The sequence below is a fragment of the Rhinopithecus roxellana genome, chromosome 22 (genome assembly GCF_007565055.1).
Source record: "Rhinopithecus roxellana isolate Shanxi Qingling chromosome 22, ASM756505v1, whole genome shotgun sequence".
Lineage (NCBI taxonomy): Eukaryota > Metazoa > Chordata > Mammalia > Primates > Cercopithecidae > Rhinopithecus > Rhinopithecus roxellana.
Window position 1 is genome coordinate 1,803,465 of NC_044570.1, and position 25,292 is coordinate 1,828,756.

The following is a 25,292-nucleotide window of genomic DNA, read 5'->3' on the forward strand; positions in this document are numbered from 1 at the left end:
TCCCTTTCGCGGAGAGCACCTGCCTCGGTGTGGAGAGGCCTGTTGTCCCTCCGGGCTGACCAGCCTGGCATTCCTGCCTTCCGGGTCTGGGCCTGGCGGCGGCGGCGGCGGCGAGACACTCCACACCGAGGAGAACTGAGCCTCCCCGGGGTCCCAGAGCCCGCCCAGGTTCCAGGAGGGGGGCCTCTACTGCGCATGCGCGGGTGTGCGTGCAGCCGCCTAAGCTCCGGGAGCCGCCCCGGCAGAGCTCTCACGCCTTTCCACCACCCGACCCCAGCTTGATCCCCCACCCCACTCCCCAACCCCGCGCTCCCGCGCACACACACGCGCACCAACACACCCACACAACCACACACCCTCACACCCACACACACCACCCCCACCCCCGACCCCGCCGCCACAGCGTTCTGCCCTGGGCTGCTGGCTGGAGACCTCCGTGCCGCGAAACACGGGGTCCCGGCAGCCTCCAGGCCTGCTCTCCCTCCCGCGGCTCGCCTCCTCTGTGCCTCCGCTCCACCGTCACTCGCTCACCCGTGCCCCTGCAGCCTCCCCGCTGTCACCATGGAACACCTGGCGGCTACCTGCACACCCCAGATCCCACACGCAGCGGGGATGCTGACCCTTCCAGGCGGGAGGGAAGGCAGGCAGAGATGGAAAGGGGAAAGCGAGACCTAGAGGGATGGACGGAGGAGGAGGGACGTTGGAAGGGAGGGAGGGAGGGACTGACTGACGGACGGAGAGAGGGAGGGAGAAAGGAATGGACGGAAAGACGGAGCGACCGAAGGACAGAGTGGGGGCGGGAGGGAGCTAGGGACAGAGGGACTCCGGCAGAGAGGAAAAGCCTTCTTCGGCCTCCAGGAGCAACAGGACCGGCCCTCCCCCACGCCCCCGCACGCCGGGAAAAAGGCCAGCGCCCAGCGCGGGCAGAGGGCTGGGCCCACAGCCGCCGCGTCGGGCGGCGGGGCACTCATACCCCGAGGAACGGGCCATGTCTGCCAAGGCGAGAGAGAGCCAGACTCTGGTGGCCGTCCGGTTTGCACCCTCATGGTTGCCAGACCTGCCGTCCCCAGGCTGAGCCCTGCACTGCAGCGCGAGGCGGGCAGCCCCGTCCACACAGGGGCCACACTCAGGACGACTGAAGCGTGATTTCGGATTCCACGTTGCTCTGCCGTCTGCCAGGGGGCCGGTTGCTCACGTCTCTCCGGCCCCCGAAAGCCTGACCAGGTTGGCTATTGGATTCCCGAGCCCTGCGGGGACCCAGAAACTTCCAGGGAGGCGTGGAACGCCAGCACCATGTCCCGGCTCTCCTCGCCCGCTTCCAGAGCGTGCCACGGTGGCGACTCCGCACATGTTGCAGGATGCAGGAATCCATCGTCGGGCCATGACGCCGGGGATGCAGCTTTTCTCCGGGGTGTCGCTCTGCTCTTCTGCTCGGAAGTGAACGCGACCCACGCGCCTGCGTGTGTGAGACCCTCACGGCAATGGCGACACCCACGGGCACGTCCTCCTTCAAGGAGAGAGGGCCCGGCAGTCTCAAGACTCTCATGCAGGTTCATTTTCACGCCCCACTCCACCCATTCCAGGCTGGCTTCTCCCTGCTGGAGACGCCTGCGGAGCCCGGAGAGCGGCTTACAGACCCCGCAGAATCGCTGGAGAGGTTCAGAGCGCCAGTCCCCGAAGCCGGCTCCCCGTCCCCTCCCGCCCCCCGCCCCCTACCCCCTACCCCCCCACCCACTGCTCCCTTCCTGGGCTTGGCCGGCCCCACCCATACCGAGGACACAGGGCCCTGGGCCCTGTGGTTTCCGGCTTCCCAGGGTGGGCTGACCCAGGGCTCCCCCCCCCACCCCCCGCAGTCCAGAAGGGGTGGAGCCTGTGTGCCTTTATAAGGGCCGCTGGCTGTCTGGGCCGGCCTCCTGGCTGGACCTGCGCGCCACGCACAGGCCGACTCAGGGCCACGGGAGCCCGCCGGCTTCTCTCTGCCCGTTTGGGTCCGCGAAATTCCGGCCAGGCCTCCCGGCGATGGCTCTCCCGACACCTGCCGACGGCGCCCTCCCGGCGGAAGCCCGAGGACGAGGACGGCGAAGGAGGCTCCTTTGGACCCCGAGCCAAAGGGAGGCCCTGCGAGCCTGCTTTGAGCGGAACCGTACCCGGGCATCTCCACCAGGGAAGAGCTGGCCCAGGCCATCGGCATTCCGGAGCCCAGGGTCCAGATTTGGTTTCAGAACGAGAGATCGCGCCAGCTGAGGCAGCACCGGCGGGAGTCTCGGCCCTGGCCGGGCAAACGCGGCCTGCAAGAAGGCAGGCGAAAGCGGACCGCAGTCACCCGGTCCCAGACCGCCCTGCTCCTGCGAGCCTTCCAGCAGGATCGCTTTCCGGGCATCGCCACCCGGGAAGAACTGGCCAGAGAGACGGGCCTCCCGGAGTCCCGGATTCAGATTTCGTTTCAGAACCGGAGGGCCAAGTACCCAGGCCAGGGTGGCAGAGCAGCGGCGCACGCAGGCGGGCCGTGCAACGCGGCCCCTGGTGGGTGTCCCCCCGCTCCCTCGCCGGTCGCCTTCACCCACACCGGGCCGTGGGGAACGGGGCTTCCCGCACCCCACATGCCCTGCGCGCCCTGGACTCTCCCACAGGGGGCCTTCGTCAGCCAGGGAGAAGGGGCCGTCGCCCCTCTCCGGCCCAGCCAGGCTGCGCAGGCAGCAGGGTTCTCCCTTCCCCCGCTGGCAGGCGGGGATTGGGATTTTCCTTTCGCTGCCCTGGCTACCCCGGAAGGGGCGCTCTCCCACCCTCGGGCTCCCCCGGGGTGGCCCCCGCGCCCCAGCCAATGCCAGGAGGATCAGGACCCGCAGCACCACAGCCTGCCGGGCCCTTGCTCGGTGAGACAGCCTGGGCCCGCTCCAGCTGAGCCGCAGGGCCCGGCTGTGCCTGCGCCGCCCACGTCCCAGGGGAGTGCGTGGGGGGGCTGGGGCCAGGGGCCCCAGGTCGCCAGGGCGGCGTGGGAGCCCCAAGTCGGGGCAGCTCCACCTCAGGGGCCCGCGCCCCCGGAGGCCGCCGGGCCGCAGGAGCGGATGCAAGACATCCGGGCGTCCTCCCCACCGCTCCGGGAGCCTGGGCGCTCGTCTGCACTCCTCTCCAGCCTGCTGGATGAACTCCTGGAGACCCCCGAGTTTCTGCAGCAGGCGCGGTCTTTCCCAGAAAGCGAGGCCCCGACGGAGCTGCAGGACGTGGGAGAGCCCGCTTTGCTGGAACCGCTACTCCTCAGCGAGGAAGAATACCGGGCTCTGCTGGAGGAGCTTTAGGACGCCGGGTGGGGACGGGATTGGGGGCGGGGCGGTGGCCTCCCTTTGGCGGAGAGCACCTGCCTCGGTGTGGAGAGGACTGTTTTCCCTCCGGGCTGACCAGCCTGGCATTCCTGCCTTTAGGTTCTGGGCCTGGCGGCGTCGGCGTGGGCGGTGGCAGTGGCGGCCAGAGACCACAACTAGGAGAAATGAGCCTCCCCGGGGTCCCAGAGCCCTCCCAGGTTCCAGGAGAGGGGCCTTCTACTGCGTATGCGCGGGTGTGCGGGCAGCTGCCTAGTTTCTGGGAGTAGCTCCGGTACAGCTCTCATTCCTTTCCACCACCCGACCCCAGCTTGACCCCCACCCCACTCCCCAACCCCGCGCTCGCGCACACACACATGCGCACCAACACACCCACACAACCACACACCCTCACACCCACATACACTGCCCTCACCGCCACAGCGTTCTGCACTGGGCTGCTGGCTGGAGACCTCCGTGCCGGGAAACACCGGGTCCGGGCAGCCTCCAGGCCTGCTCTCCCTCCGGCGGCTCGCCTCCTCTGTGCCTCCGCTCCACCGTCACTCCCCCACCCGTGCCCCTGCAGCCTCCCCGCTGTCACCATGGAACACCTGGAGGCTACAGGCACACCCCAGTTCCCACACGCAGCGGGGATGCTGACCCGTCCAGGCGCGAGGGAAGGCAGGCGGAGATGGACACATGGCAGCTCCAAGCTCTGTCCTGCCCGCACGTGCCCCTCATCCAAGCCTGGCCACTCGAAGGCATGGGGTCCTGGAGGGACTGGGAGATATCAGTCACTCAGTGGGCCTGGAGTAGCCCATCCACTCTTTCCAGGCCCCACAACCTGCTTTTGAAACCTCATGTTTCTCTGAGTGCCTGAATTTCCATAATCCCTGTGATTCCCCTACACCCCCCAGTGCCTGCTCCCCATCCTCAGCGCCTTAAGTTGGCCCAGTTCTCCACTTACACAGAACATTCACGGTGAATGACGCCTTGATGGGGGCCTCCAGTGCTGGGCTAGACGTCTCACAGACTAGCAACTGCTCATTATCCGAGCTCCGGTGTGTCACCCTGGGATAAGAATTCACGATTCTGGAGTCAGAGTCATCATCCGAAATTTGGGGAGTCAGGGAGAAGAGGTGGGGATGCCACCTCTGGTTCCCATACCTGGTCTAAGCCCCCATGCCGATCTCCTCTGGGATCCGGGGTCCATGGAAGAGCTTCTGGGAGTGAGCAGCGACAACTGGAGCCTAGAGAGACCCACATCTGATCAAAACTTTAGTGCCTGGGACTCTGGAACTGAGGTTCCCATGAAGTTTTTTTGTTTAATTGTTTGTCTTATGAGACAGAATTTGGCTCTGTCACCCAGGCTGGAGTGCAGCGGTGCGATCTCAGCTCACTGCAACTTCCACTTCTTGGGTTCAAACGATTCTCCTGCCTCAGCCCCCTTACAAACTGGGAGTATAGGCATGTGCCACCACGCCAGACTAATTTTTTGTATTTTTAGTGAAAACAGGGTTTCACCATGTTGACCCAGTTGATCTTGAACTCCTGACCTCAGGTGATCCACCCACCTCAGCCTCCCAAAGTGTTGGGATTACAGGCATGAGCCACCACCCCTGTTCCCTCTGAAGAAGTTTTGAGAGTCAGCTTTGAGAGTTCCCCATGAAGAAGCATTGGGTCGCAGATTTTCATACCTAGCCCAAGCTTTATGCTTGCATCCCTGGGGTCTGTGGTTCCCACTGGGAAAAATTAGGGGTCATGGTTGGGGGGGTTTTTCAGTTTCCACACCTGGCTGTGGCCTCCACAGTGAAGAGCTTCTGCTGGGAGCCCTCGTTCATGTTTGCAGAGATGTTGGATAATGTCTGTCCACCTTGGGGCAACAAGAGGGCTAGAGGGGTTCTGGGCTCCCCACAAGATAGATTCTGGGGAGCATGGCCTGGAAGTCCTCAGAGTGTATGTGATGCCCCCTCTCTCCTGGTTCTAGAGGAAAAGGGCCTGGGGCACAGCTGCATCCCCTCCCGACTTTCTGGACTGCCTGAAGGCTGCAATCTTCAGTGCTGGGTCCTGGGTCTCCCCAGTCCTCTCAACTCCTTGCTGGGTTGTACCATGCACCCCATCCCTCAGCTTCTCATGTCTGCACCAGCGCTACTGCCCATATCTCTATCTGGTCCTCAGCCTTGTGCTGGATGCCGCCTCCTCAATGTGCCCTCCCATCCACCGGGTCCCACATTGGCCTCAGCATCTCCCCACACTTTCTCCTCTGGTCCCCATCCCAGGGATGACATCTTTTCTGGGGCCCTTAGGAGGGCACTGGTCAGGAACACACACCCTTCCCACTCCAGAGGCTTCATGCTGCCCCCTGCCACCCAGTTCACCCTCACTCACTCAGGAGAATGGTGATGTCAGGTGCTGGCTTCGCATTCCCAGACAAACAGCTGACCACGTACTCTTGCCCAGCTACCCAGGTGACCATGGTGCCTGCCTCCAGGGTCAGGTGGAGCAGCTTGGGAGGAACTGGTGAGAAGGGTCTGGGGTAAGCTTCCAGCACTGAGAAGGATTTGAAGATTAGAGCTTGATACCGAGGGTCTGGGAGAGGAGAGGCCGGGGGCTTGGACTCCTGGGTCCTGAGGGCCTGTCACCCATACCCAGGATGGAAAGGATCACTCTGGGAGACACGAGCTCGAGCCCCATCTCGGAGTGGCCGACCTGGCACTCATAGTCCACATCATCGCTGAGGTCACAGGCCTCGATGTGCAGGTGAAATTCACCTGCAGGGGCAGCCGGAGGTCAGGGTTGCAACTTGGGCTGGTGGCTGAGGGTCTCAGGCTCTGATTCCTTACCTAGTCTAGCAGGGTCCTCTTCCAGGCGATACCTAGGGAAGCCTGGGATCCTGGGGTCGGGGCCCAGGAACAGCCCATCTTTGGCCCATTGCACCGCACTGCCAGGGGTGCTGACCCCACACCGCAGCTCCACCGAGGCCCCCTCCACCACTGTCAGGTTTTCAGGCAGGGCCCAGAAGCCCCAGGGGATGGAGGCAGGAATCGCCAACTGCGCCAGGCCTGGGGACACAGCAGGGTGCAAGGAAAGGGCAGAGGGTTTGTCTAGGGAAGGTAAGTGGGAAATGGGGGCCACCTGGCGCTGGGTACAAGGCTGGGATCCCACTCACCTTCAGTCAGCAGCCCCAGGAGCAGGAGAGGAGCCTTCAGCATCGTCCTCAGGGCCATCACAGGTCCCCCTACTGTTACCCCCACAGTGCCTGCAGCCAGCCACCTGCGTCTGTCTGGCTTTCTCTGGGTCCCTCTCTCTGTGTCTCTGCCATCTGCTTCCTGTCAGTGTCTCTATCTCTGTCTTGCTCTCTCAGTCTCAATCTCTGAGTCTCTTTCTCTGTCCCTTTAAAATAATTTTTTTTCTTTTTCTTTTTTTTTTTTTTTTTTAGAGACAGGGTCTCACTATGTTGGCCAGGTTGATCTCAGACTGTTTCCCTCAAGCCATCCTCCCGCCTTGGCCTTCCCAAGTGTTGGGATTACAGGTATGAGCCACTGCCCCCAGACTGTCTCTTTATCTTTCCATCTTTCTCTCTTTGTCTAAGGCATTCTCTCCTTTTTTCTCTGTCTCGTCCTCCCTCCCTCTCTCTCTCTCTCTCTATCCCCCTCACTCACAGTCTCTATCTTCTCTCCTGCCACCCCTCACCCCTGCTCCTTGTCTCACTACTCACGGTCTCTCAAGAAGGACCTGCAGCCCAGAGTCTAGCAGGCCAGGAGCCCAGGAGAGCAATGAGGCTGATGCAGGCACTGGTAGAGTCGCCCCTGCTCTCTGACCCAACTTGAGCTCATCCTCACAGTGCAATCTCCCCCAGGTGCCCTCCAGAGCCCCCAGCTCTGGCCTCTGCCCAGGAGGCTCCTCCCAGCCAGCTGGGCTGGAGCATAAAATCCCGTCAGCACATGCCAGGCGTGTTCCTCGGTACCTCCCCAGCCTGCATGACCCCAGGACCTGGCTTAGGCTGGGAAGATGGGAGAAGTCAGACCTAGGTGGTCTCCCAGCTCAGCAGGGGAGCAGGCAGCTGGGCCCCCAGCTCTTCCCTGCCCTGATACATGACCTTCGGAAGTCCCTTTCTTTTTTTTTTTTCTCGAGGTAGTCTTGCTCTGTTGCTCAGGCTAGAGTGCAGTGGCATGATCTTGGCTCACGGCAGCCTCCACCTCCCATGGCTTAAACCTCCCAAGTTCAAGCAATTCTCCTGCCTCTGTCTCCCAAGTACATGGTACTACAGTCATACACCACCAGGCCTGGCTAATTTTTGTATTTTTACTAGAGACGGGGTTTCATCATGTTGACAGGCTGGTCTTGAACTCCTGACCTCAGGTGATCCATTTGCCTCGGCTTCCCAAAATGCTGGGATTACAGGCATGAGCCACCACACCTGGCCTCCCTTCCTTTCTTGAGTAGACATTAGCGACTAAATGATGTCAGGGATCTCTGCTGGGGAGTATGCAAGAGTGAGTGTGAGAGACTGGGAGAGTGTAGGAGAGAGGGAAGATATCCGTGTGTGTACATGGGTGTGAGAGTGGAGAAGGTTAGAGTGAACTGTGATCTGTAATAAGCACATAGAGAGCATGTGTGTGACAGTGTCTTACATGGGGGTGCACAGCGTGTGGCAGGAGTAAAAGGCAGAGTCCAATACTGCCGGCCCCCAGTATGGGTGCAGTGTGAGCCCAGAGTGGGCGCCCTTTGGCAAGGACTGCATGAGCTTTCTTCTGTCTCTTTTTCTTGCCATCTCCCCCATCTCTTCTTTCCTTCTCCGTGTCTCTCTCTCTCCCTCCCTCTATCCATCTTGATTTATCTTTCTTTCTTTTGAGATGGAATCTTGCTCTGTTGCCCAGACTGGAGGGCAGTGGCATGATCTTGGTACATTGCAGCCTCAAATTCCTGGGCTCAAGTGATCCTCCTGCCTCAGCCTCCTGAGTAGCTGGGACTACAGGTACGCACCACCACTCCAGCTAATTTTTAAAAATTTGTGGCCGGGCGCGGTGGCTAAAGCCGGTAATCCCAGCACTTTGGGAGGCCGAGACGGGCGGATCACGAGGTCAGGAGATCGAGACTATCCTGGCTAACACGGTGAAACCCCGTCTCTACTAAAAAATACAAAAACTAGCCGGGCGAGGTGGCGGGCGCCTGTAGTCCCAGCTACTTGGGAGGTTGAGACAGGAGAATGGCATAAACCCGGGAGGCAGAGCATGCAGTGAGCTGAGATCTGGCCACTGCACTCCAGCCTGGGTGACAGAGCAAGACTCCGTCTCAAAAAAAAAAAAAAAATTTGTTTGTAGAGAAAGGGTCTTGCTGTATTGCCCAGGCTGGACTGCAGTGGTGTGGTCATGGCTCACTGCAGCCTCAAACCTCCTGGACTCAAGTGTTCTTTCTGCCTCAGCCTCCTGAGAAGCTGGGACTGCAGGCCCACATCACCATTCTGGCTTTTTTTTTTTTTTTTTTTTTTTTTTTTGAGAGGGAGTCTTGCTCTGTCACCCAGGCTGGAGTGCAATGGTACGATCTTGGCTCACAGCAACCTCTGCCTCCCAGGTCCAAGCGATTCTCCTGCCTCAGCCTCCCGAGTAGCTAGGAATACAGGCATCAGCCACCACACCAGGCTAATTTTTGTATTTTTAATAGAGACGGGGTTTCACCATGCTGGCCAGGCTGGCCTCGAACTCCTGACCTCAGGTAACCCACCTGCCTTGGCCTCCCAAAGTGCTGGGATTACAGGTGTGAGCTACTGCACCTGGTCACTTGGCTAATTTTTTAAAAATGTTTTTGCAGAGACAGTGTCTTGCTATGTTGCCCAAGCTTGTCTGGAACTCCTGGGCTCAAGCAATCCTCCCATCTCGGCCTCCCAAAGTACTAGGATTACACCTAGTACCTTGATTTGTCTTTTTTTCTTTTTGTTTTCTTTTCTTTCCTTTTCTTTTTTTTCTTTTTTTTTTTTTTTTTGAGATGGAGTTTCGCTCTTGTGGCCCAGACTGGAGTGCAGTAGTGTGATTTTGGCTTAATGCAACCTCCGCCTCCCGGGTTCAAGCGATTCTGCTGCCTCAGCCTCCCTAGTAGCTGGGATTATGGGCATGCACCACCACGCCTGGCTAATTTTTTGTATTTTTAGTAAAGATGGGGTTTCTCCATGTTGATCAGGCTGGTGTTGAACTCCTGACCTCAGGTGATCCGCCCACCTCAGCCTCCCAAAGTGTTGGGATTACAGGTGTGAGCCATCGTGCCCAGCCAATTTATCTTTCTATGTTTCTCCATCTGTTTGAGACTCTCTCTCTCTTTCTGTATTAAGTGGTTAAATCTGTCAATCCTTATTTCACTGCCTCTCCGTCTCTAAATGTCTCTGTTCTTCTCTTTCTCTGTCTCTGTTCTCACTTCTGTCCCTCCCCACACCCCACACTCTGTCTTACACACACCAGGAGCTCCATAAATATTTGTTCTTAGCCGCACTCTGACCACGCCTCTTTCTCTTATGTGCCTCTCCATCTCTTAGTGGCTCCCCTCATCACATCCCTGGATTTTATAACCATATGCCTGTGGGCCTGCCCTCCCCACGTGCACATACACTTGCCTGGGATAAGCTTCTTCCGCCTGCTTATCTCCTGCAGGAATTGGAAATGCTAGTTTTCTCCCTGCCTCCCCAAGACGTCCCTGCCACCTGCATCTCATTCCCCAGGAAGGAGATGAGGCATCTGTCCCCAGCCCCCAGCTTCATCCTCCATGCTGGCCTTCCCTCTTCCCTCACATGCTTGACTCCTTGTCCTCCTCCCACCTCCCCTCTCCCAACTGCCCCCTACACCCCCTGGGAAATGGGCTGGATGCTGAGCTGGGGGGGCGGTGGCTCTGTCCTGGGGGCCCTTGCCAGATGGTGTCCCTAGGGGCCAGAGCATGGAGCCAATACCCACATCCACTGCCAGCTCCCCAGAAGCCCCCGTATTCCTTTCCCCTATCATAGCCCCCCTCCCCCTCACTCCAGAAGTAGTATCTAACCTAACCTTTATGGCAATCATTTTCTTGCTTTCCTTTCTGAATTTGTTACCCCCAAGTTTGCAGTGACTCTGGGTTGGGAGGGAGTTAGAGTATCTATGGGCCCAGTACACACTCTTTAATAGTGTCTTACCACCAAATGTGTGGACCAGTCAGAACCATGGCATACTGCCTCCTCCCTGACTCCAGGGTGGTCCCGGTACTGGATATCAGGGAATGCAGGCCAATGGCCAGCATGACCTCCACATTAGGCCCGTGGAGCTAGAGGATGAACATCATATGAATGTCAGGCTACACAAGCAGGCCTCCGCTCGAGACCAGCCCAACTGCACGTGCTGGGTAAGGACCTCACTCATTTGTCCCCTGGGAGCCCAAGGGGGCAGCCAGTACTAGCTGTGAGTAGCAGAGTCCAGGGAGCCCAGGGGAGTGGTCAATTGGAGATGAGAGGATCAGGATCCATCTCTGACCCCAAATCCACCTTGCAGTCCCCCCAGAAGCCCCCAGGTGCTGGGCGGCCCCTCTGTGTCTCTCATTGCTGGAGTTCCTGTGAACCTGACATGTCGGAGCCATGGGGATGCCCGCCCTACCCCTGAATTGCTGTGGTTCCGAGATGGGGTCCGGTTGGATGGAACCACCTTCCATCAGGTCAGGTCCAAATTCCTGTGCTGGTCTTTGCCCATTCTGGAAAACTTGGGGTACACTCTGACCACAGGCTCATCCCGAGGAGAAGAAGACATGGGAGGGCAGGGGTTCAAGGGTTTGGACACTTGAAACATGATCCAAGGGTTTGGATCTTGAAACAAGGGTAAAGATTCTAGGGTCAGACTACCTGGGTTCAAATCATGTCTCTGCCACTTGCTAGTTGATTGATCTGAAGTTGGTTTAACCTCTCTGTGCCTCAGTTGCCTTATCTATACAATTGGAATAATAATAGCATGCATGTCATAGGGTATTGTGAGGATTAAATAAATACCTATAAATGCCCAGAAGAGTGCCCAACACATAGTGAACCCTATATAAGCAAGGCAAGCTTGTCCAACCTGTTGCCTGTGGGCTGCCTGCAGCCCAGAACGGCTTTGAATGTGGCCCATCACAAATTCATATACATTCTTAAAACATTATGAGACTTTTTTGTAACTGGTTAGCTCATCAGCTCTCATTAGTGTTAATATCTATGGCTTAAGACAACTCTTCTTCCAATATCGCCCAGGGAACCCAAAAGATTAGACACCCCTGATGTAAGGGGTAGATGGCATTATTATTCTTATCCATCCCTCCAGACCCTGCTGAAGGAAGGGACCCCTGGATCAGTGGAGAGCACCTTAACCCTGACCCCTTCCAGCCATGACGATGGAGCCACCTTGGTCTGCAGGGCCTGGAGCCAGGCCTGCCTGCGGGAAGGGACACACCTATCACACTGAGCCTGCAGTGTGAGTGCAGCTGGCCCTGGGAAAGAGGGGTGTGGGGTCCTGACTCCTGGGTATGAGGAAGGAGGGGACTGTGGCCGCTGGGGAATGAGGAAACTGGGACCTGGATTCCTGGATCTAAGAGAGCAGGAGAGGGCCAGGTATGGTAGCTCATGCCTGTACTCCCAGAACTTTGAGAAGCGGAGGCGGGCGGATCATCTGAGCTCAGGAGTTTGAGAACAGTCTGCCTAACGTGTCGAAACCCGTCTCTACTAAAAATACAAAAATTTGCCGGGCATGGTAGTACACGTTTGTAATCCCAGCCACCTGGGAGGCTGAGGCAGGAAAATAACTTGTACCCCGGAGGCAGAGGTTGCAGTGAGCTGAGATCCTGCCACTCGGCAACAGAGTGAGACACCGAGCAGGAGAGGACAGATGGCTGGGGGTCCCTGGGGACAGAGGAAGCTGGGCCTTAACTCTCACATCTGGGAGAGTAGGAGAGGATAGAAGTAAGTGGGGGAATTATGAACTGAAAGCCCAGACTCCTGACTCAAAGGGAGAAGGGGATTAGGGGCCCAGACTCCCGGGGTGGAGGAACCAGGGACTGGACCCCTAGGCCGGTGGCAGAAGTGTTCCTGGTCCTTGCCCACCTGACCATTGTCCCACCCTCACAGACCCCCCCAGAGGTGACTCTGTCTGCTTCACCACACACTGTGCAGGAGGGAGAGAAGGTCACTTTCCTGTGCCAGGCCACAGCCCAGCTTCCTGTCACAGGTTACAGGTGAGGACGAAGACCACCTCTCCCTAGCCCCAAGAGTGAGCTTGGGAAGGGCTGGGACCTGAGTAGGTGTGCCAGAGAGCAGGGAAAAGGGTAACAGCGCCACCATTTCCTCAGGTGGGCAAAAGGGGGCTCCCCGGTGCTTGGGGCCCGCGGGCCCAGGTTGGAGGTCGTGGCAGACGCCTCGTTCCTGACTGAACCCGTGTCCTGCGAGGTCAGCAACGCCTTGGGTAGCGCCAACCGCAGGACTGCGCTGGATGTGCTGTGTGAGCTGGGGCGGGGCTGTGGGTGTGGTCAAAGGTGGGCCAGGCTTTCAGGGTTGCTGAGGGGCGGGGCCGGGAGAGTGGGCGTGAGATATTAGGAGGAGGAGAGAGTGGACTTGAGGCATATTCTTGCCCCCTAGAGGGTGTGGTGTTTCTATGGGGCTGATCCCGCCTCAGGGACTGCATTCCTCCCCGGCCTTGTGACCCGTCATCTCCTTCGTCCAGTTGGGCCCATTCTGCAGGCAAGGCTGGAGCCCGTGTCTGTGGACATGGGGGAAGACGCCTCCTTCAGCTGTGCCTGGTGCGGGAACCGGCTTCCACCAGTAACCTGGACCCGCTGAGGTGGCGCGCAGGTGCAGCCCTAAATCTGAGGCGGTGGCTGGCGGGGGACCAGGCTTCCTTGCAAATCCGGCTTCTGACACCCCTTCCCTGTCGCAGGCGCTGGGCTCTGGAGCCACACTGCGCCTTCCGTCGGTGAGACCGGAGGACGCAGGCGACTATGTGTGCAGGGCTGAGCCTGGGCTCTCGGGCCAGGGGGGCGGCGCCGCGGAGACTAGGCTGACTGTGAACGGTGAGAAGGCGGGGCTTCCTAGGGGACCTAGCCCATCCTGGGATAGGGAGTGGACAGAGGGGGCAAGGGCTAATGCAGTGGGAGTGGCCTGGAAGGAGGCTTACACCCAGCGGGGCCTGGAGACCGACCTATTAAAGGCGAGGCTTTTAGGGGAATGGGAGTTTGGAGGCAGCATGGCCTGATTAAGGTTAGCGGAGAGTGCGCTGGCCAGACCAGGCTTTGTTACAGCCTTTGCGGAGAGCAAAGCCTCTCCTCTGAGTGACCCACCGTCTCCATCCCAGCTCCCCCAGTAGTGACCGCCCTGCACTCTGAGCCCGCTTTCCTGAGGGGCCCTGCTCGCCTCCAGTGTCTGGTTTTCGCCTCTCCCGCCCCAGATGCCGTGTTAAGGAAATGTCACTCCTCCCGTGACCCATCCAGCCATGATCCCTGACCTCCCAACTGGGCCCCCGAAACTACTGTGACCATCTCTAACTTCCCAGACATCCCTCCTGCTTCTTCCTCTCCTCCTCAGTCTCCTGGGTGTCCTCCCTCTTTTATGCCCCCAGGTCTGGTCTTGGGATGAGGGCTTTCTGGAGGCAGGGTCGCGGGGCCGGTTCCTGGTGGAGACATTCCCTGCCCCGGAGAGCCGCGGGGGACAGGGTCCGGGCCTCATCTCTGTGCTACACATTTCGGGGACTCAGGAATCTGACTTTAGCAGGAACTTTAACTGCAGTGCCCGGAACTGGCTGGGAGAGGGAGGTGCCCGGGCCAGCCTGGGCTGTAGAGGTGAGACCCCCGCCCAAAGACCCCAAATCTGGAGAGTCTAAACCCCACAAACTTGGGGATACCCCAGCCGATGGTTGCAAAACCTCAGACCCTCAAATGCAGAGCCCTCCAAACCTTGGGAGTCTCAAAACTGTGGCTCATTGATTCCCAAGACCTCCCCAACCACAAATGTCTTCACATTCTGAATCCTAAACCGAGAGACTCCTCACACCTAGGGACCACCAAAGAGAAACTCCAACGATTGCAAAGCAAATTGCAAAGTAAAGGACCCCTCAAACTCCAAGACTTCCTAAAGCCAGGGAGTTTAAACTCACTCTCAAACTTGGGGAACCCCAAATTCAAGGGCTTTTGGATCTCCAAATGTGTGACCTTTTGAACCCAGGGATCCCAAACTCAATCCCTGAGCCCCCGCTTCCTGGTTCCCCCTCAGCCTTCTCAGGATGTCCCCTCTGCTCCCTGCAGACCTGCTGCCCACTGTGCGGATAGTGGCCGGAGTGGCCGCTGCCACCACGACTCTCCTTATGGTCATCACTGGGGTGGCCCTCTGCTGCTGACGCCACGGCAAGGGTCAGTGCCTGAGCCCCGCCCCAGCTCCTCAGGCCCCAGCCCCACACACACCCTGCCTGCCCAGTGACCTGACCTGGCCTTGGGCCTTGGCTCCAGTCCCATTGCCAGCTCTGCTCAGGGCTTAGCTCGCCTTCAGGTTCTGGTTCCCTCCTTAAGCCCTAACCAGACCTTCCCACGGTCACATTCCTAGGTGGGAAGGATTCTTATTGGTTTCCAACTTCCCCACCCAATCCGCCTCATTGGTTCCCAGTCCTGTTTGAATTTGGGGGTCCTCTTGGGACTGGTATACTATTTGGGTCTAAAGGCACAGTCGGGTCTGGAAACCCTGGCATCCCCACAGCCCTTTTTTTTTTTTTTTGAGACGGTGTCTTGCTCTGTCATCCAGGCTGGAGTGCAGTGGCACGAACTCAAGCTCCACTGCAAGCTCTGCCTCCCGGTTTTACGCCATTCTCCTACTTCAGCCTCCCGAGTAGCTGGGACTACAGGCGCCCGCCATCATGCCTAGCTAATGTTTTGTTTGTTTTTTTTTTTTTTGCACTTTTTAGTAGAGACGGGGTTTCGCCATGTTAGCCAGGATGGTCTTGCTCTCCTGACCTCATGATCCGCCCACCTTGGCCTCCCAAAGTGCTAGGATTACAGGTGTGAGCCACAGCACCTGGCCTTTTATTTATTTATTTATTTATTTAGAGACAAAGTCTTCCTCTGTCATCCAAACTGGAATGCAGTGGTATGATCCTGACTCACTGCACCCTCCACCTCCCAGTTCAAGCGATTCTCGTTCCTTAGCCTCCTGAGTAGCTGGAATTACAGGCGCCTGCCACCATGCCTGGCTATTTTTTGCATTTTTAGCAGAGACAGGGTTCCAGCACGTTAGCCAAGTTGGTCTCAAACCTCTGACCTCAGGTGATCCTCCCGCTGTGGCCTCCCAAAATGCTGGGATTATAGGCATGAGCCACCACGCTGGCTTCTCACAGCCCTTTTATTGTCCTGAGTGCAGTCCCCAGCTCTCGGGTGCTCTTACTCTCTCCTGCCTGGCCTCCACTGGCTGGCTGAAGGTCCTTGGGGTCTGGCATTGGGGCAGGGAGATCCTCTGACTATTCCTTCTCACTAAGTTCCCTACCCCAGGGCCCCATTGTGCACACTTACCACAGTGATCTGGTTCTGGAGGAGGAAGGGACTCTGGAGACCAAGGTGAGTGTTGGGAGGGGTGGGGCTCCCTTCACTGTTGGGAGAGGCAGGGCTCCCTTCACTGTGTTTCCATCTCTCTCCCATGCCTGTCCCCTCCTTTCTCCTTCTGTTGTCCTCAGAACTGGGACTCAGCTCCTCACCCCACTCCACCTGCCCCCTGGACCATCTCACCTAGCTCCCAGCCTCGGTTTGCCTATCTGCAGAGTCTGCCCACACATCTGTCCCAACCCCAGCCTCCACCTGGAGCCCCAGATGGGGCTCACTATGCCTGTGCTCTCCTCATCATGGTCAAGCCCCCTTTCAGCCCCTTTACACTGGCCCCATATCTCCCCAAACCTGTCCTTCCTCTGGGATCCTACCTCAGGACAACCACATTGACTCCAGGCCATCCCCAGGCCACAGCACTTCTCTCTCTCCTCTGTACCTAGCACATGCCATTCTCTCTCTTTCTCTCTCTCTCTTTTTTTTTGAGATGGAGTCTCACTCTGTTGCCCGGGCTGGAGTGCAGTGGTGCAATCTCGGCTCACTGCAACCTCTGCCTCCTGGGTTCAAGCCATTCTCCTGCCTCAGGCTCCCGAATAGCTGGCTAATTTTTCTTGTATTTTTAGTAGAGATGGGGTTTCACCATGTTGGCCAGGCTGGTCTTGAACTCCTGACCTCAAGTGATCTGCCCACCTCAGCCAAAGTGCTGGGATTACAGGTGTGAGCCACCGTACCCAGCCGACATGCCATTCTCTTGGCCTGAAACACTCCTACCTTCCTTCCCATGTCTACCTCATTCCCTCTTTAGTCCTCCCGTCTCAGCTCAGACATTTCTTCTTCCAGGAAGCCCATACTTCTATTGGGGGAATCCCCCCCAGTATTTCAACATAGGTTCTTTCTATTTTCTGTAAGTGTCAACTGGCTGAGAAATAAAAAGAGACCATATAAAGAGAGGAATTTTACAGATGGGCCACCAGGGGTGACATCACATATTGGTAGGACTGTGATGTCCACCTGAGTCTCAGACCAGCAAGTTTTTATTAAGAGTTTCAAAAGGGGAGGGGGTGTAAGAACAGGGAGGAGGTACAGAGATCACGTGCCTCAAAAGGCAAAGAAGCAGAACTACTAGTAAGGGTCTAGCAAAGATTACATGCCTCTGAGGGAACAGGTCAAAGGGCAAAAGTAGAACCACTGATAAGGGTCTATGTTCAGTGGTGCACATATTGTCTTGATAAACATCTTAAATAACAGAGAACATTGTTCAAGAGCAGAGAACTGGTCTGACCACAAATTTACCAGGGCAGAGATTTTCCCCGCCCTAGTAAGCCTGAGGGTACTGCAAGAGACCAGGGCATATTTCAGTCCTTATCTCAACTGCACAAGACAGACATTCCCAGAGTGGCCATTTATAGACCTCCCCCCAGAAATACATTCCTTTTCCAGGGTATTAATATTAATATTCCTTGCTATGAAAAGAATTTAGCAATATCTCTCCTACTTGCATGTCGGTTTACAGGCTCTCTGCAAAAAGAAAAATGAGGCTCTTTTTGCCCAACCCCACAGGCAGGCAGACCTTATGGTTGTCTTCCCTTTTTCCCTAAAAATCACTGTTATTATGTTCTTTTTCAAGGTGCACTGATTTCATATTGTTCAAACACACATTTTACAATCAATTTGTATAGTTAACACAATTATCACAGTGGTCCTGAGGTGATATACATCCTCAGTTTATGAAGATAACAGGATTAACAGATTAAAGACAGGCATAAAAAATTTTAAACGTATATTTGGGAACTGATAAATGTCCGTATTAAAGTGAAATCTTCACAATTTGTGTTCCTCTGCCGTGGCTCCAGCTGGTCCCTCTGTTCAGGGTCCCCGACTTCCCGCAACATGCTTCCATCATGACAGCCCGATCATTCTGCCTGTGTTCCACCCATCACAACCATGACCACTCTGATCTGGGCTTCCTTATCCTGCTCGCTATGCTGAGGGTTCTGCCATCACAGACCCTGTCACTGCCTATGACTTTCCCAGGCACAGCCCTGACCCCTCTGGGTACTGTCTCATGATTTGTCATTTTTTCCTTGGTGTGGGATTCTGTGAGGACAGGGTTCAGTTCTACCTTAGTGACATGCCTTGTAGCAGCAACACAGGGCATGACACTGAATCAAAGCCTAGAGGCTGTTGGGCAGGTGAGTGCCTCTCTCCTGTTCCCTCTGCATCTTCCACACTGACACCCCTCAGCAGGCCTATATCCCAGAGTTCCCAGAGAGAGGGGAGGGCCACCACCTTTGCTGTTTGGGCACCTAGCCGTTCTGGCCCGTGGGCTTTGGAGAGCCCAAGCTGACCAGGGGTGGAAGTGGTGTCTCAGTGAAGCACAGCCACCCTGCAAAAACGTGGCCAGACTCTTGTTTAAGTCAGTCCCTGACCACATTTCTAATCGCTGGGTGGAGCCTTTCAATCAGGGTCTCCAGCCACCTTCACTGCTGTTCTCTGGCTGACAGAGGTTTCAGGCCTCCCTGAGTCAGAGCTCCCAGGGGAAGGACCAGACTGTCATCTTTGCTGTTTGGATGACTTAGCCATTTCAGCCTTCGAGTTTCAGAGTGTCTGAGGCGACCAGGGGCTGAAGTGAACCCCCAGCACAGCATAGGCACTCTACAAAAACGTGACCAGACTTCTTTTTTAAGCAAGTCCCTGTTCCTGTTCCTCCTGACTAGGCAAGACTTCTCAACTTGCCTCCAGCCACATCCTACAGGTGTGTACAGATTGGCAACAGGTTCATACCTCCCAGGTGCAGAGCTGCCAGAGGAAGGGGCACGCTATCATCTTTGCCTTTTCACAGACTTCACTGCTGATACCTTCAGGAACTGGAAAATAGGAGGCAATTGGGGACTGGAGTGGACCCCCAGCATACTACAGCAGCCACACGGAAAAGTGGCCAGACTGTTGTCTGGGTGCCCATTTCCATACCTTATCTCCTCCATGGGCAGGCCCTCCTGGCCAGGGTCTCCAGCCAGCCTCCCACTGGAACTATCTATCAAGCCTGTAGCAACTTGGCAATTCCCTGGACTGAGCTTCCAGGAGCAACTGAAATCTTCTCTGCCACTGCCTCTGCAGTGGAACTGCCCTTGCTTCCCTCAGAATATCAAGGGAGCAAAGACCCTATGTGCCATATCGACACCTCCAACAAGCTGCAGTTGACCCAAGGAACACACCAGTCCATCTCCCACGGGTACCACACACCCTGCACTACTCATCACCAGACAGGGAACCCTGGCTTGGGCTCACAGCACAGACCCTCCATCCTGGGGTGATTACATTAAGTAACTGCTAACTTACATCTCCTGGGGTGGAGCCTCCAGGAGACAAGGAAAGTTGTAGAGCAACAAGTCAGCTGATATGCAGCCCAGAGGGCAGGGACAGCTATCTCTCTAGGATCTACTTGCTCTTATGAGACACTTTAGCCCAGCAATTATGGCGTGCTGCGCTCAGAACAGCCCTGTCTCATGTGCAAGATTGCCCAGCACAGATCAGGTCTAAGAGTTACCTTCTTTAAAAAGGGGACTTGCTTAAAAAAGAAGTCTGGCCATGTTTGTGTAGAGCAGTTGTGCTGTGCTGGGGGTTCACTGTTGAGAGAGTTCTCTGAGACCTGATCTCTGCTGTGCTGGGGGTTCACTGTTGAGAGAGTTCTCTGAGACCTGATCTCTGCTGTGCTGGGGGTTCACTGTTGAGAGAGTTCTCTGAGACCTGATCTCTGCTGTGCTGGGGGTTCACTGTTGAGAGAGTTCTCTGAGACCTGATCCTGTGTTTATGTTCTCAGGGATTTGTGTTGTTTTCAGCACTGTTACCAGAAAGGGGTCCTGATCCCAGACCTCAAGAGAGGGTTCTTAGATCTTGTGCAAGAACGAATTCGGGGTTAGTTCATAGAGTAAAGTGAAAACAAGTTTACAAGAAAGTAAAGGGATAAAAGAATGGCTACTCCATAAGCAGACCAGTGGCTTGAGCTGCTGATCTCAGGAATAAAATGTGAAATATTGCCATTTAAACAGTGCCTTTCAATGTATCAGTAGCAAAGCCATATGCTAAATTCAATGAAATTTTAAGCTTATTAAGTCTGGTCTTCTGCAAGATATTATCATCCTTTTCAGAAATAATAATTAATACTCACACAATTAAGCCTCTCTTTTAAGCATTTTATAAGAAAATTGAGAGGAAGGCTATGACTATGTGCACAGTTAAAATAAGATATTATTATTCCTGTAGATAGGTTGTGCTACCTATTTCACAATCTTCCCACCATTTACTGGGATCACGTGGGAATTTTGGGATATTATGTATATAGTGTGGTTTGCATTATAGAATGTCAATTTAAAATGGTGAAAATTAAAATTTTAGCTTATATGTTTATCCATGTATTCAACAAAATATATTAGGCTCCCAGAACACAGATAATTGTTTGTATGTTTGTCTCTCATCAAAGATTGTTTTTCTTCTCCATCTATCAAATAAGAGAGGTGTCTCATTCATGCTCTTATTTCCAGAGCATAAAATGGGGTATGGTGCATAGAAGTCGCTCAGTAAAGGTTAGGAGAGCTAATTAAATGAGTATGCAAATGAATTTAAAAACATATGCTGACTTTTGTAGAATCCAAGATTGCTATAAGGGTGATAGTCAACTAAAAGTCTGTATTTCCAAATATTACATATTCAGAAGCACTGTACAAAATAAAGTATCATTATCATCATGAACATGAGTTCATTATTTCCTAAAATATATGCAGGTAGGTGCTGTATGCCTTCATTAAGGTCAAGAACAAATCTTTGCAGCATTATTTTCTGCTCACTCATGTAACTACTACAAGCTGGATTCTAAAACGTTCCCGCCTACACCTTGTATTATACCTAAGCAAACCTTATTTTCATTCATTTCACATACTGTGCCTTCTCCCACCTCCGTTCCTTTACTTAAATTGCCCTTGACATTTGGAACAAAGTAATCCATACATGTTTTCCATTCCACATTCCTCTCTTCTGTAAGCACTCAGCTGAAATTTTACTGATTGATTTACAGCAACCCTCATGAACCCAGGCCTTCCACTCACTTATCAGAAAGATCAATTCGAATTTACATGCATAAGAATCTCTGGCCAGCAGTGCTTTGGGCAACCATAGTTTTGCCTATTACGGTTTGAGAAAACAGTGAATGATATTTGTGTACCCCAAGTTTCAAATCTGCAGTTTTCATATGTTTCATTTATTTCGGTCCTCTTGAAAATTTAGCACATACTCAGCCCAAAATCTCCTTAAGCTGATAAGCAACTTCAGCAAAGTCTCAGGATACAAAATTAATGTGCAAAAATCACAAGCATTCTTATACACCAGTAACAGACAAGCAGAGAGCCAAATCAGGAATGAACTTCCATTCACAATTGCTTCAAAGAGAATAAAATACCTAGGAATCCAGCTTACAAGGGATGTCAAGGACCTCTTCAAGGAGAACTACAAACCACTGCTCAGTGAAATAAAAGAGGTCACAAACAAATGGAAGAACATACCATGCTCATGGATAGGAAGAATCAATATCGTGAAAATGGCCATACTGCCCAAGGTTATTTATAGATTCAATGCCATCCCCCCCATCAAGCTACCAATGACTTTCCTCACAGAATTGGAAAAAACTGCTTTGAAGTTCATATGGAACCAAAGAAGAGCCCGCATTGCCAAGACAATCCTGGGTCAAAAGGACAAAGCTGGAGGCGTCACGCTACCTGACTTCAAACTATACTACAAGGCTACAGTAACCAAAACAGCATGGTACTGGTACCAAAACAGAGATATAGACCAATGGAACAGAACAGAGTCCTCAGAAATAATACCACACATCTACAGCCATCTGATCTTTGACAAACCTGAGAGAAACAAGAAATGGGGAAAGGATTCCCTATTTAATAAATGGTGCTGGGAAAATTGGCTAGCCATAAGTAGAAAGCTGAAACTGGATCCTTTCCTTACTCCTTATACGAAGATTAATTCAAGATGGATTAGGGACTTAAATGTTAGACCTAATACCATAAAAACCCTAGAAGAAAATCTAGGTAGTACCATTCAGGACATAGGCATGGGCAAGGACTTCATGTTTAAAACACCAAAAGCAACGGCAGCAAAAGCCAAAATTGACAGATGGGATCTAATTAAACTAAAGAGCTTTTGCACAGCAAAAGAAACTACCATCAGAGTGAACAGGCAACCTACAGAATGGGAGAAAATTTTTGCAACCTACTCATCTGACAAAGGGCTAATATCCAGAATCTACAAAGAACTCAAACAAATATACAAGAAAAAAACAAACAACCCCATCAAAAAGTGGGCAAAGGATATGAACAGACATTTCTCAAAAGAAGACATTCATACAGCCAACAGACACATGAAAAAATGCTCATCATCACTCGCCATCAGAGAAATGCAAATCAAAACCACAATGAGATACCATCTCACACCAGTTAGAATGGCAATCGTTAAGAAGTCAGGAAACAACAGGTGTTGGAGAGGATGTGGAGAAATAGGAACACTTTTACACTGTTGGTGGGATTGTAAACTAGTTCAACCATTATGGAAAACAGTATGGCAATTCCTCAAGGATCTAGAACTAGATGTACCATATGACCCAGCCATCCCACTACTGGGTATATACCCAAAGGATTATAAATTACTCTACTACAAAGACACATGCACACGTATGTTTATTGCGGCACTATTCACAATAGCAAAGACTTGGAATCAACCCAAATGTCCATCTGTGACAGACTGGATTAAGAAAATGTGGCACATATACACCATGGAATACTATGCAGCCATAAAAAAGGATGAGTTTGCGTCCTTTGTAGGGACATGGATGCGGCTGGAAACCATCATTCTTCGCAAACTGTCACAAGAAGAGAAAACCAAAGACCGCATGTTCTCACTCATAGGTGGGAACTGAACAATGAGATCACTTAGACATCACACACTGGGGCCTATCATGGGGAGGGGGGAGGGGGGAGGGATTGCAGTGGGGAGTTATACATGATATAAATGATGAATTGATGGATGCTGACGAGTTGATGGGTGCAACACACCAACATGGCACAAATATACATATGTAACAAACCTGCACGTTATGCACATGTACCCTAGAACTTAAAGTATAATAAAAAAAAAAATTAGCACATACTAAATGTATTTCTCCTACTCTAGTTACTGGGTGAGTAGACTCATGCTGGATCCCGCAGAGAAAACTTTCTAAGATCTGTGGGTTTGCTTAACCACACTCACTATGTGGTTAGGTCCAGGCCATGAATGCCTTCTCCTAAAATATCGATAGTTACTTTTAATTTAATGTAAATTTCTCATAATTTGTTTCATAGCAAGGGGAACGATAAGTGCAGAAGCGCAGTACTTCAAGCTAACAAGACCAAGATCATCCTTCAACGCCTAGCAAAGCATTTGTGGGGAATTCATCTTAAAAATTATGATACTGAAGTTCTGAGAAGGAAATTAGGGTTAATTTTGAAACAGGTGTGTTCTATGAGTTGTATTTACTATGTGTATATGCATACACAAAGGTATTTATAGATATTAAATATGTGATTACATATAAGTATACATACATTAGTAATATATACAAAGTTGTCGACATTTCTAAAAGTTTCTTTTCCCTGCATAATCAATTTTTATCAAAATTGCTTGTTTCTGTTTTTTTTTTTTTTTTTTTTTTTTCCCAGTGGACATTTCTTAGATCTAGATGCTGGCAATTCTTAGCTATGTGCTCATATTTAAAATAGGGTATTAAAAATTAGTTGGCCATGTAATACACAGTTGAGAATTGTCAATAGTGATCTTCTCTGCAGAGTTATCTGGCTTGGTTGTTTTCCTTGAGGAATCCTCAAGAAATAATAATTTCAGAATAATTACCAGAATTCTAGGGCAACCTTGCTGGAAAGTCAAGCTGGAGAAGAAATATGGGGCAAAAGAAAATGCCCCAATAGTCACTGCTCTGTGTTTCTGCATCCTGAGCAATGCGATTCTTCAGTTCTTCTCCCTAAAGACATGGAATCTGCTTATCTACCTCTTGAGTTACAGCTGGATTTGTGACCCACTTTGGCAAATAGAATGGAGCCGAAGTGATGAAAGTTCATATCTCTGTAGCATCACAATTGGTCAGAGCCAGTTGTACTAAAAGGCAGAAGAAATCTGTTTGATATAGTTCAAGCAAATAGTGCTATAGCAAGAAAATCATTCTTTCAAACATTAAAAAATTTTATTTCATTCACGCTCCTCTATCGGTTTCTATATTTTCTGCTTATTTTCTCTAGAACCCTGGTTCCAATTACATACATATATACTTACATACATCTATATGTATATAATTGAACATCTATTCTAGGCGTTGGGGTTGGCAAATGTTTTCTGTAAATGACTAGACTTATCCATGAGGCCCAGTAAGCAGAGGGTCTCAGAAACATAGATAGATAGATATTATAAATACATTATCATAAATAATATATTTTACTTAGCTATTCTATGGAGACAGAGAGCAGAGAGAGCTAAGAAGCATCAATCTATATAGACATATATATATATATATATATTTCTGTAGATACACAGCTATATCTGTATATCTATATATCACTATAGACAGAGAGAGAGAGGCTAAGAAATTTAAAAATCCTGAGGTCCACAAAAGTCATAATGTGGGCCCTGGGTCCAAGTAGCAAACATTTCAGTCTCTTTAGGTAATACAGTCTTTGCCATTGTAGAGTAAGAATAATTACACACAGTGCTTAAATAAAAGAGCATAACTGGGTTTCAATTACACATCATTTACTAAATCGGATGATAGGCTGAATACATCTGCAAGCCATAGCGTGCTGATCCTCACTGCTCATCTTTCCTACCTCCTTTCTGCATCCCCAACCTCACTGATATCCTCATTCCTTTTCTTTACCAGATTAAATGCCATTGTCAGTCAGTATAATTACTGTCTTGACACTCACCCCTTGTTTACTTCCTTAATTGTACTGCGCAAAACTTCAACCCTAGTTAAATACAATTATCTGCCTGTTCCATGCCCATAGCTATGCAGCAGTTAAGGCTGTATTTATGGCTGGTCCCACATTAAACAGAGGACCACAAACCTCAAGTGGGCTCTTAAGGCTACCAGTCAGTCCTACTGACTTTCCTCAACACAAATACTCCACCGTGCACCGGGATGTCTATTTCACAACTTCTCCCTTATCAATCTTCTGAACCTCCTCTTCCTTAATGAATAGTATTTGCTACTTCACCTAGGATACTGCTGGAGTTAGAAGAAAAATTCCATTACCAAATATACCCACAGATTCACTATCAATATTTGGCTCTGTACAAGATCAAGTTTGTTAGCATTAAAAAAGCATGGTTTTATCTGTCTCATAT

General features: G+C 52.5%; 1 protein-coding gene across 1 annotated transcript; it reads left to right on the forward strand.

Moving 5' to 3' along the window:
- Positions 1 to 2,017: 2,017 nt before the first annotated feature.
- Positions 2,018 to 3,296, forward strand: LOC104663153 (double homeobox protein 4C-like). The gene is given in 2 exon segments (XM_010364279.2): positions 2,018 to 2,137; positions 2,140 to 3,296. Coding segments are annotated over 2 exon segments (1,275 nt in total). The 5' UTR covers positions 2,018 to 2,019.
- Positions 3,297 to 25,292: the final 21,996 nt, after the last annotated feature.